Source organism: Fopius arisanus, unplaced genomic scaffold (assembly GCF_000806365.1).
Source record: "Fopius arisanus strain USDA-PBARC FA_bdor unplaced genomic scaffold, ASM80636v1 scaffold00056, whole genome shotgun sequence".
NCBI classification, from domain to species: domain Eukaryota; kingdom Metazoa; phylum Arthropoda; class Insecta; order Hymenoptera; family Braconidae; genus Fopius; species Fopius arisanus.
This window is the reverse complement of record NW_011887795.1, coordinates 413,464-426,081: the sequence shown is the minus strand read 5'-3', so window position 1 is coordinate 426,081 and position 12,618 is coordinate 413,464. Positions and strand designations below refer to the sequence as shown.

At 35.5% G+C, this 12,618-nt stretch overlaps 2 protein-coding genes across 3 annotated transcripts; one reads left to right on the top strand and one right to left on the bottom strand.

Moving 5' to 3' along the window:
• Nucleotides 1-1,847: 1,847 nt before the first annotated feature.
• RpL11 (ribosomal protein L11) lies at nt 1,848-3,975 on the top strand. Of its 2 annotated transcripts, none has more exons than XM_011307847.1 (4): nt 1,848-1,920; nt 2,594-2,908; nt 3,075-3,222; nt 3,783-3,975. In XM_011307847.1, the coding sequence occupies exons 1-4, from the start codon at nt 1,915-1,917 to the stop codon at nt 3,908-3,910; spliced, it is 597 nt and encodes a 198-aa protein (XP_011306149.1). In that variant the 5' UTR covers nt 1,848-1,914; the 3' UTR covers nt 3,911-3,975. The 2 variants fall into 2 exon arrangements, with proteins under 2 accessions (XP_011306149.1, XP_011306148.1); XM_011307846.1 differs by having other exon boundaries at nt 1,900-1,926.
• A 957-nt stretch (nt 3,976-4,932) lies between these two features.
• Nucleotides 4,933-12,271, bottom strand: qtc (quick-to-court). The gene is made up of 7 exons (XM_011307831.1): nt 12,038-12,271; nt 11,518-11,780; nt 9,952-10,438; nt 9,562-9,798; nt 9,303-9,398; nt 7,943-8,044; nt 4,933-6,866 (listed from the first exon to the last, which is right to left on the bottom strand). The coding sequence occupies exons 1-7, from the start codon at nt 12,080-12,082 to the stop codon at nt 6,660-6,662; spliced, it is 1,437 nt and encodes a 478-aa protein (XP_011306133.1). The 5' UTR covers nt 12,083-12,271; the 3' UTR covers nt 4,933-6,659.
• Between the last annotated feature and the right edge of the window lie 347 nt (nt 12,272-12,618).

Below are 12,618 nucleotides of genomic sequence, written 5' to 3'. Positions count from 1 at the left end.
AGGAACAAGTTTTGGAAAATTAAGCGGAAGTTCCGGAAAATTAGGGACGAGTTCTAGAAATTTGAGAATAAGTTCTGCAAATTTTGAGAACAAGTTCTGGAAATTTGAGAATAAGTTTCGGAAAATTAAGAACAAGTTTCGGAAAATTAAGTAGAAGTTCCGGAAAATTAGGGACGAGTTCTAGAAATTCGAGAACAAGTTCTGGAAAGTGAAGAACAAGTTCTGCAAATTTTGAAAACAAGTTGTGGAAATTTGAGAATACGTTTCGGAAAATTAAGAACAAGTTTTGGAAAATTAAGTGGAAGTTCCGGAAAATTAGGGACGAGTTCTAGAAATTTGAGAACAAGTTCTGAAAAGTGAAGAACAAGTTCTGAAAATTTTGAAAACAAGTTGTGGAAATTTGAGAATAAGTTTCGGAAAATTAAGAACATGTTTTGGAAAATTAAGTGGAAGTTCCAGAAAATTAGGGACGAGTTCTAGAAATTTGAGAATAAGTTCTGCAAATCTTGAGAACAAGTTCTGGAAATTTGAGAATAAATTTCGGAAAATTAAGAACAAGTTTTGGAAAATTAAACGCAAGTTCCGGAAAATTAGGGACGAGTTCTAGAAATTTGAGAACAAGTTCTGAAAAAATAAGAACAAGTTCCGTAAATTTGAAAACAAGTTCTGAAAAAAATTAAGAACATGTTCTGGAAATTTGAGAATAAGTACCGGAAAATTAGGAACAAGTTCCGGAAAATTAGGGACAAGTTCTACAAATTTGAGAACATGTTCTGACAAATTAAGAACAAATTCTGCAAAATTAAGGACCGGTTCCAGAAAATTAGGATCAGGTTCTGCAAATTTGATAGCAAGTTTCGGAAAATTAGGAACAAGTTCTGCAAATTTGAGAACAAATTCTGAAAAATTAATAACGAATTCGGGAAATTTCAGAACAAGTTCCGGAAAAATAGGAACAAATTTCGGAAAATTAGGAACAAGTTCTGAAAAAATAAGAACAATTTCTGAAAATTTGAAAACAAGCTCTGGAAATTTGAGAACAAGTTCCGAAAAATTAGAAACAATTTCTAGAAAATTACGAACAAATTCTAGAAAATTAAAACTTTTTTCTGTCAATGGAAATTTTCTCGGAACTTCAGGCACTCAAGCCCACCTAACGTTGTTCTGAAGTGTTTTAGACGGACATTCACGTGCATTAATGTACCTGTGATGATGCTTGCGAATCTCTGAGGACTAAGGAGTCTTCCGAGGGTTTCACAAGCATCTCTTACTATTCGTACTGACCCACTCACTCGACTCCCCCGTCGAGAGCTCAGGCTACGGTCACGAGATCGTCTTCACTTCAATTCAATAAAGTAAATACCCTGCGCCCACTAACTCTTTACTTGCCAATTCAAAGGTAACGCACAATCAATTGAATCATTAAACAAATTAATTCCCAACGAATCAACCACTGAATGATATTTTTTTTACTTAAAAAAAAATCAATTTTTTAAATTTTTTCACTTGAAAAAAATTCCCAATAATTAATAATTACATTCCATAATTCCAAAAATTTTAATTATTATTTTAACAATTTTTTCATGAATAATTTGTTTTTTTGTACGTTTTAAAAATTAAAAATAGAAGTAAATTGAGTTTTTAATCTTTATTTACAGAATGTACATAAAAATATTTGCTTTTCATTCGCTTGAAGTATCTTTTCCCTCATAAAAATCCTAACGATTCATAAAAAAAATAAAATATCTGTTACAGAAGGCAGAGGTCAGCACTGACAAGCTGGAGAAAATTCCCAAATTCAAAAGGACGAATCTGATTGGCTGACGAAAGCACCAATGAAATTCAACCTCTCGATTTTAGTTATCGAGTTTTCTCGATAGGTCGCGCAGCGGAGGATTTCCTTTTCTCTCCACGATGGCGGTGAGTGTACGTCTATTGAATAAAACAAAAATAAATCTGTTGAAATCCCTTCAATCCCGATACATTAATGAAATCTACTGAGCTGATGTAAAAGTTGGATAATCGGTGGATTGTTCTGTGATAATATTTGTGAATTTGTGAGTGGAGAAATGATTGAAAATCGAGGGCTGATGACAGGTGTTTGAGGTTACGATTTCGTGTTTTTCCACGCACCGAGGGAATTAAATCTCATTTATTTATTTAAAAACATGAATTTGTTGATGTTAAAATGGCGTTTAGATTATCAGACGAAAAACCTCACAATTTCATTTTTCAAAACTTTTCGATTACGCATTTCTGCAGGCATTACCAACTGCAAAATTTTCGGTCTGTGTTAATAATTCCAATTGATCAACAACAATTTGGGAATTATTGAGTTTTGAACCCCTCATTACCCCCTGATAGTTAATTAATAATCTTTTTTCCTTTGAATGGAAAATAAAGACTATAGAGTTAATAACAATTTAAAAAATAAACTACACGTTAAAATGGGATAAATATTTGAATTAAATTGGTTTTAGAAAATGATAAAGTTCAGATTGAGAGAATCCATTCAAAGGGAAATTGATGGGTATTGATGAGAATTTTATAATAAACAATATAAATAATACAATGATTGAATATTTTTTTTCAGGACGCAAAGGCGGCAGCCCCGGCTAAACAAGTCGCTAAGAAAAATAAAACGAAGAAAGAACCCAAAGATGCCGCCAAGAATGTCATGCGGGAAGTGAAAATTCGCAAATTGTGCCTCAACATTTGCGTTGGTGAGTCTGGTGACAGACTGACTCGTGCTGCCAAAGTACTGGAGCAATTGACTGGACAGCAGCCTGTTTTTTCCAAGGCACGTTACACTGTCCGATCATTCGGTATTCGTCGTAACGAAAAAATAGCTGTTCACTGCACAGTACGTGGTGCCAAGGCCGAGGAAATTCTCGAGCGCGGACTCAAGGTACTTCATTGATATTTTTCATAAATTTCGATTTATCCGAAAAAGTATGGGCTCTAGGGAGAAGTTGTAGGGGAATTTTTTGTTGCTGATTAAATTCTCGGGAAAAAAGTATCTATTGTTTTTTTATGTAAATATCGAATTGACTGAAATTTGATTGTTTTTTCAGGTTCGTGAGTACGAGTTGAGGAAGGAGAACTTCTCTGGTACTGGCAACTTCGGTTTTGGTATTCAGGAACACATCGACTTGGGTATCAAGTACGATCCCAGCATCGGTATTTATGGTCTTGACTTCTACGTTGTTCTTGGACGTCCAGGTGAGGATAATTCATATAACTAATTAATTTGCTGGAGAATTTTTTGTGGAGAAATGCAATCACAGGATAATATCCTTTCATTTTTTCATTAAAATCATTCATTAAAATAAAATAATAACTTCATGGCAGATTCTTCGGTTTCAATGATTTTTACAATCGTTGAATAATTAATTAATATCGATTAATCGAATAATTAATTAATATCGATTAATCGAATAATTAATTAATATCGATTAATCGAATAATTAATTAATATCGATTAATCGACTAATTAATTAATATCGATTAATCGAATAATTAATTAATGATTCACAGAATATTCTGGATTTTTTTATTTTTGCACATTTCTGGTATCGTCGAGAATTGTTACAATAAACAATTGTCTACATTTATTTTTTAATAAACATGTGCTAGATTGAGAGCTTCATATTTGCAACCCATGCCCACAATATCTCCTGGGTGTGTTACTTAATTGGAGCGACAAAAATATGTATTTAAATAATTAAGTTTAATGCAAAAATTTTACAATTGTTACTAATAACTTTTTATTTGTTTTTTAGGCTTCAACGTTGCCCACAGGAGAAGGAAAACTGGAAAAGTTGGTTTTCCTCACAGACTAACCAAGGAAGACGCCATGAAGTGGTTCCAGCAGAAATACGACGGTATTATCCTTGCTGGAAAGAAGTGAACCTGGAAGTAATGTACATTACTATTTGACATTAAAAAAACTGAATAAAAAACAAAAAAAAACTATGAAATGTGTATTAATTATATATCCCTCTCCCTTTTTAATCCAAAGTTATCTATTATTATTAATTATTATTAATTTTATTGTTATAAAAAAGAAGAGGTGTTTATTTCTATTAGTCGATTTTTCTCCATGTTGGAATTCTGGAAAACATCGGATACCTCCTCGCTCTTCTGCGCTCCTGATACAATTTGAAAAATGCGCCTAAAAATCGAAGTTTGGCTTTGTTTCTGAAATACCTACTCGCATGTCATGTGCTCCTGATACAAATCAGGAAATTTTACGAAAAATTTCAACTCTGGGTTACTTTCGTGAAATACCTCCTTGCATGTCATGTGCTCCTGATACAAATCCAGAAAATTCCACGTAAAATTTCGCTAAAATTTGAATCTGAAATGCCAGTTTTGTATCAGGAGCACATGATGTGCGAGGAGGTGGCGCGGTATTTCAACGAATGCGCGGAAATTTTACTCAAATTTTAAAGATTTGTATCAGGAGCACATGATGTGCGAGGAGGTGGCGCGGTATTTCAACGAATGGGCGGAAATTTTACTCAAATTTTAAAGATTTGTATCAGGAGCATAGAACAGCCGAGTAGGTGGCACGGTATTTTCCACAAATATTTCTCCTGTTTTATTGGTGGACTCGTGGAAGCCAATAGAGTGTCGAGCCAATCAGAATCGAGCCAATCGGAATCGAGCTAATCAGAATCGAGCCAAACGGAATCGAGCCAATCAGAATCGAGCCAATCGGAATCGAGCCAATCAGAATCGAGCCAATCGGAATCGAGCCAATCAGAATCGAGCCAATCAGAATCGAGCCAATGAGAGTTGAGACATGATTTTCCGCCATTTTGTTGACTGCCTTTTTCAAGATGGCGCTTCATAAATGATCTATGATGAAGGATTTTTAGGACATTGACGGATAATTTAATAAATAAAACACACTTCAATACTTCTCAATCATTTTTATTATTCATAACTCATATTTATACATTTTTCAAATGCTCAATCATTCAGTTGCATTATTCATAATTCACATTGATAAAAAGGCAAAACATTTCCCTTCAGTCTCGATATCACCCTAAAAGGGACGACCTAAAAGCGGTTTTCTGGATTGACACTCTGGAGTGCCATTAACCTTTAAAATTCATAAATAAGTCCCTTTAATTCTACTCAAGAGAAAAACCAAACAGCTCCTGAAAATTTTCGATTTTGATGACAAGGATAAATGACACTTAATGATTTATATATCTTTTTACTCAACAAATTAAGACTTCATTTTATTCCAAAAGTATCAGGAGAAATATCAATCACAAGGAAGTAATTAATTCATTTTAAATCACGTGCCACTTCTCGTTTTTTAAACATAACGACTCGATCTCTAAGAATTGTCAACAAAAAAATTTGAGGAATACTTTTTGACAAAAAACGCTACTTCAGACCGGTCGCAATTTTTTTTTTGTAATTTTCCGGGGATGATTTTTGGTTATAAGATTTTTCATAGAAGCTGTTGGTTTTTCTCTCAACGGAATATCGATATTCCCATAATTACCCAAGACTCCGATATGTCTCTCCTCTTAATAAATCGATGATAAGTTAAGAAAAATTGAAAACACGACGTCACAAAGCGAAATATCTTCTTCAAAAACTTTTTGTCGAGATCTCCACCAATTGATGAGTAAATTTCATATCGAGTGTCATAGGGACTTTTGGTCGTTTAAAAATCCCTATGGCACTACTGATGAACGATTTCCATAGGGATTTTCACTTTTTCAAAAAGTCAAGAGCAGTACGAAAAAAACGTTTGCATTCTGAGGTTCAAAATGAAAATCCACAGGAATTTCCAAATCATTTTCTCAATCGACTCATCAATCGTTAAAGAACTCTGACAATTGCCCTAATTTGTTGATTAACAAATTCTACTGATAAAATTGTCAATCCAACTATTCAAGAGTAGACGATTGATTATTAGTAATTGATAAATTACGAATAAGTGTTGAATCCCTAAAAATTTCATGGAAAACCGCACAATTGCTGAATAAATAAATAAATTACAACCGAAATATAATTCAATAATTTTATCAATCGATCGATCACACGACAAAGAAAGTCGATAATAAATAATCTGTAGAATGTGTTTAATGATAATCAGTGGATGAATTAACTAAATAAATAAAGACTTAAAAATGCATTCACAAAAAATATTTGAGACGTGGAATTTTTTTCATTTTTCATTAAATTTCCCTACAATTTCCACGTGTAATCAGTCCATTGATAAGGTCTGGTCATTGTAGCATATTGGAGGGGCAAGACGGGCCTCAACAAGCGAAATTACTCATTGCGCTTCAATTTTTAATTTGTTTTTTATAAAAAAAAAACCGAGATGCCATCAACACGGAAAAGATGACACGATTCGCAAGAATTTTCCATGTCAATTTTCGCTGAATATCTTGGAATCCGTGAGAGATATCGGAATTTTTGATAAAACAACTTAAATAAAGCGGAATGCAATTTACAAAAAATGTCCCTATGACATTCATCATATCTCTTAGGGATTTCAAGATATTCAGCGAAAACCGTTGACATGGATAACCCTTTCATTATGATGACATCACGATGAATTATTAAAAATGACTTACTGGAAAATCAATAAAAATGGAGGGAGTCGATGGGCTGAAGCTGACGGATTATTTCCTTGTGGAGCGATAGATTTTATCGATGTTTAATTTCTCGTTGTCGGTGAAGCCGAGGATGCTCTCGATGGCGTTCAAGTGGCCGTGGTGATTTTCTTTATCAGTCAGGAAGTAGTAGATTGCGGATTTCAAAAATTGAAGAGTTATCTCGGGATCGAGGGTTCCTTTCTTCCGAGACTCCACAATCCTCCGGTACATAGCCTGAATAACAATTCCATCGATTAGAATCAATAAGAATTATGTGAACATGAGAAAATTTGAAACAGTGAAGTGAGAGAAAAAAAGAAATAAATTTCTTTACTTGCGTTGATTCATTGACGGTCATTTCGAGTTTTGAATTTCGCGCAAAAAATTATTTGTTTTTAGAAATAATTTATCAATAATCATACTTGAATTGTAATTATTTGATTTGATGTATTAATTATTAAGTAATAAGTGAATCGTATTATTATTTAAGAAAAAAAAAAATGTTCCAAAGAGGATTCGAACCTGCAACTTACTGGTCATTGATCTGACGCGTTACCACGGACCAAACGTGCCAATTCATTTTTAAAAATGTTAAACAGTGATATAAATACACGGTAAAATGCCATATAAAGCCCTTTTAAGTCTGCAGATGCTATTTTTTGCTTTTCTCGATATAACTCGTCTATAATTGCAATATCAGATATAATTCAAAATGTCAGAATACCGAAAATGCCAATAATGCACGGAGAGAAAAATAGTGGAAAAAGTACATGAGAAATTGCATAAAAATTACTTTTTGAATCTACACTCCAATCACTCAGTCTCACAAACAATTACGCAACGTAATGGATAAAACACCAAAAGCCAGGAGCACTCATAAACAGAGTGGCTACAAAAAATAAAAGAGAAAGGCAAATGTCAAAAACATCAAATCAATAAATAACCACAATGAAAAAAGAAAAATGAGTAGAGGCTGTTTCTTCCGTGTACTCGTACGCTGTCTGATGCAATGATAGAATGCACAGAGACTTGTAAATAAAATTCTACAGATCAGATTTCATGCTCATGAGGCAACCGCAGGTGAGGTACCGAAAAAAAAATTAATTTGACAACTAAAAAAGAATAGAAACAGCTCGGATTTCCAACTGATAATAAAACTGTGGGGATGACGTAATCAATCTTTTCTTCATACTGCGTGCAATTTTGATAAGAGTAGAGGTAATAAAAAAGGGGATAAAATTCGAAAAGGGATTTGAATAATTATTTTCATTTCACGTTATTTTTTGCCTCGCTGCTGCTGGAATACCGACCTTACGTGTGGCAAGGACCCAGAGAGAAACAGCCTCCTGGGCACTTAATAAACATTGGCTACGATCTGCTGAAAGGTGAAGCTGTGGCAAGTAGCTTGTACCCTGGAAATTTTTCAAGCGGCGACCAAAGAAAAGAAAAAATTCAAGAGATTTTGTTAGTCCAGAGATCGTGACGCGAGAAATCAATGTTTTTCTGTGATCGTTGAAACTTTATCTGAATAATTTGGGTGTGAAAAGCTGACTAATAATGAAATAAAATTAACGAATTCGACTAAAATCGACTCTATTGTCGATTGGAGTCAATTTAGTCGATATGAATGGATGTGCGTTATGAGTCGATATGCATCGTTATGAGTCGATTGGCATCATGAGTCCACCGGTTCAGTGGATTTAGTCGATAAGACGATTTGAGTCGATATATGAGTCGATTTAGTCGATAAGTCGAAATGAGTCGATTTAGACGATAGGTCGATATGAATTGATATGAATCGATATGAGTCGATATGAGTCGATTGGCCTCATGAGTTGATATGAATCGATATAAGTCGATGAGTCGATATGAATTGATTTGGTCGATATTAGTCGATTTAGTCGATGAATCGATTTGAGTCCAAATGAGTCGATGAGTCGATATTGATCGATATTAGTCGATTGGCGTCAGGAGTCGATATGAATTGATTTAGTCAATATATACTGGTCGATTTAGTCGATGAGTCGAAATGAGTCGATATGAATTGATTTAGTCGATAAGGCGATTTGAGTCGAAATGAGTCGATATGAGTTCATATGAATCGATATGAGTTCATATGAATCGATATGATTCGATATGAATCGATATGAGTCGATTAAGACGGTCGATTTGAATTGATCAGTCAATTTGAGTCGATTGGCGTCATGAGTTGATATGCATCGATATGAGTCGATTAGTCGATATGAATTGATTTGGTCGATATTAGTCGGTTTAGTCGATGAATCGATTTGAGTTGAAATGAGTCGATGAGTCGATATGGATCGACATTAGTTGATTGGCGTCAGGAGTCCATATGAGTCGATATGAATTGATTTAGTCAATACTGGTCGATTTAGTCGATGAGTCTATATGAATCGATTTAAATCGATTTAAGTCGATGAGTCTATATGAATCGATTTAAATCGATTTAAGTCGATGAGTCGAAAATAGTCGATTCGGATTCGAGATTATCGCAGGTTCTTCTGTTTATATAAAAAGGTTTTTCAAGAGAATTTGCCTAGTGCCTACCGTCCCACCCAGAGAACACCCTGTATTCCTGTATTCCTGCACCTGAGCATTACATTATCATTCCGATCGCAGCGGTTTAAATTATAAAAAATGACAACTCACCTTTATGTTCTCCAATTCAGCTTGGGTAACGCTCAATTGTTGCAGTAATTCAGCTACTGTTACTTTCGGTGTGTCTTGCTGGGCGTTATCGAATATCTAAACAATAAAAGATAAATTGCAATGAATAATTCAATAAACGAAAATTTTAACGTGCTTTTTGAAAAGTTCATAAAAAAAAAACTTAATTGAGAATTGCATACAAGGCAATTCATTCGTCACTGCCAACGAAATCCTGAGGGTAATGACAATTGAAATTTACCTGATCCGCCTGCTCGAGTCTAGCCGCTTCCTGGCCTTTGGCATACATTTTCAGGTACATTTGCTTATTTCTCTCCTCCTGCTCATCCAAAAGTGTCTTCTGCTCGTTCAACATCGTCTTCGTGCTCTCCAGCTCCTCCTCCAGCTCCTTCACCCTCACCAGAGCTGCATCCATGGACGGACGGAGTTCGCAGTAACGAGTATTCACGTCTTGCAATTGATTCAATAAACTTTCAACCTGAAACAACAATTTCATCATTCGATCAATTGAAATTATCCCAAAAAATCTTCTATGAAATCGAGGTAATTCCCTCCTTGTGCAAATTAATTATAGGGAATTGCAATTGAAATAATAATGAATAGATGAAAAATTAAGAGAAAAAAATTTCACCTTATCGTTGTGCTTCTGCTTTATCTCCTGAACTTCATCGACATGTCTTCTGTGCATTTCCTCGATTCTCTCCTCATAAAGAGCAACAATTTTCCTCCTCTCCTCCTCATTGCCCTCACCCTTGTCATCAGTAGCATCGATCCTCGGACAAATTGCTGTCTCCTCTTTGGAATGAATAGACTCATCCTCGAAGTGTCCAGAATCAGCGAGAGACAGTGTCAAATCGACTTCGACCCTCTTCTCAGGTGTTCCTGGTGATGTGGGGCTTTTCTCACCGTTCTCCTCAGGAAGATCTTTGCAGGGGCTCTCAGGTGAGAAGGGATTGTTCTCTTTGACAGTCAGGGCGTCACTGGAGTCAGTCCTCTCGTCGGGACTATTCAGGGACGCCTTGTAAAGTCTCAGTTCAACAACTTCCTTAGTCAGTCTCAAAATTTCTCGATCTTTCTCGTCGATCTCTTTTTTCGCATCATTGAGCAGAGTCTGGTATCTATGGATCAACAATTACTGTCAAAAGGCTGCCAATGACTGTCAATCAACTCACATTGACAGTCATTAATTGTCAATGATTGATATTGACAACCTTTTATTATCAATTACTGTCAATGCCAATTAATCGACATTAACTGTCATCGACTGTCAATGCCAATTGATTGACATTAATTGTTACTGACCGTCAATGCCAATTGATTGACATTAACTGTCACTGACCGTCAATGCCAATTGATTGACATTGACTGTAATTGACTGTCAATGATTAACATTGACAGCCTTTTATTACCGATCACTGCCGATGCCAACTGATTGAAATTGACTATCTTTTATTATCAATTACTATCAATGCCAATTGATCGACATTTAGTGTCATCGACTGTCAATGCCAAATGATTGACATTAACTGTCATTGACTGTCAATCACTGCCCATGATTATCAATGATTGGCATGGACAATCTTTTATTATCAATGACTGTCGATTACTGCCAATGGTTGTAAATGACATTGACAATCTTTTATTATGAATGACTTTCAATGCCAATTGATTGACATTAACTGTCATTGACTGTCAATCACTGCCCATGATTGTAAATGATTTACATGGACAATTTTTTATTATCAATGACTGTCAATGCCAATTGATTGACATTAACTGTCATCGACTGTCAATGTCAATTGATTGACATTAACTGTAATTGACTTTCAATCACTGCCAATGGTTATCAATGATTGACATTGACAATCTTTCATTATCAATGATCGCCAATGCCAATTGATTGACATTAACTGTCATTGACTGTAAATCACTGCGGATGGTTGTCAATGATTGACATTGACAATCTTTTATTATGAATGACTTTCAATGCCAATTGATTGACATTAACTGTCATTGACTGTCTATCACTGCCGATGGTTGTCAATGATTGACATTGACAATCTTTTATTATCAATGACTGTCAATGCCAATTGATTGACATTAACTGCAGTTGACTGTAAATCAATGTCAATCACTGCAAATGACCGAAATAATTGTCAAAGATTATGGTGAAATGACTCATTGACCCTCTTCTTACCTTCTAATCTGTTTGGCAGCCCTTTGGGTGGGTGTCAAGTACTCCCCAGTCTCGGTGTTATGATTCGAGCAGTGAACCACATACTTTCGACTACGTCCTGACCAAGTGGTGCCATTTAGGGCGAAGTGTGCGTGATCACAGGCACTTGCTGTACTGCATGCACTACCGTAACTCTTTACACTGTCTAGGTCACTATCGTCGTTCGGATGACTAGACTCTGCCGCGTGATGGAGACGCGGCCTTGCTGGTGTCAGTGATAAACTCTAGAAGAAGACGAACGATTTAGTTCACCCCTAATGACCCAGAGATGCCTTTCAAAGGCTTCCCCGAGGGGAAAATTGAGTTATCAAAAGACCTTATTCAATATTTCCACTCATGGTCCATGAAAAAATAATTAATATTTGAAACTTATTAGGACTTGTGTTCATTTTGACCGTTATGCAGTGTCACGAATAAATTATGGAACGTGATCTGATTTTTCTCACGTTATTGAATTCGAAGAGGATTTTCTAGGACTTACAGAGGGACAACTGCGCGCATTTCTTCCATCTCTTGGATTCGACATCTGGACATTCACAAAATGTTCTCCAATTTTCCATGAAGCCCCTGAGATTACCCTCACCGATTAAACCCCAGAACCGATAAAAAAAAACTGGACATTCAATTTAATGTCCGCCAGTTTCTCCCGAACTGTTAATTTATTCATCCATTTTTTAAATTAATAATTAGGCCACTGTGCTCACTAGGACGGAGGTCAACGGGGGATTCCGTAAACACTGAGTGAAACCTGGGGTACGAGTGGAAAATAAAGGAGGGATGAAACGTCTGCGCCGACGCATCATCCCCTAAAGGTCAGGGTGCTCTCCACCTCCAGTTGACCAAAAACATTTCAGTCAAAAAAATTCGGAAAAATTGCCGGGATACCCCCTGCATCTCCCCCATTTCCATCTTCACGAAAAAAAAATATTCTAATAGATTTTTTGATGATGTAAACGAAAAATTCGTTGGAAAATCGCTCCGAGATTTTCAGGAAATTCAATTTTCCTTTGTTATGGAGTAACTAGAAAGTTTAATGTATGACAGCCGAGAAGGATCGATTAA

Coding starts and splice junctions, on each gene's coding strand:
- RpL11 (XM_011307846.1), top strand. Junction 2,909..3,074: donor TTCTCGAGCGCGGACTCAAG/GTACTTCATTGA, acceptor TTGTTTTTTCAG/GTTCGTGAGTACGAGTTGAG. Junction 3,223..3,782: donor CGTTGTTCTTGGACGTCCAG/GTGAGGATAATT, acceptor TTTGTTTTTTAG/GCTTCAACGTTGCCCACAGG.
- qtc (XM_011307831.1), bottom strand. CDS start 12,082: ATGTCGAATCCAAGAGATGGAAGAAATGCGCGCAGTTGTCCCTCT. Junction 10,439..11,517: donor GCTGCCAAACAGATTAGAAG/GTAAGAAGAGGG, acceptor GTTGATCCATAG/ATACCAGACTCTGCTCAATG. Junction 8,045..9,302: donor CTGAATTGGAGAACATAAAG/GTGAGTTGTCAT, acceptor AAAAATTTCCAG/GGTACAAGCTACTTGCCACA.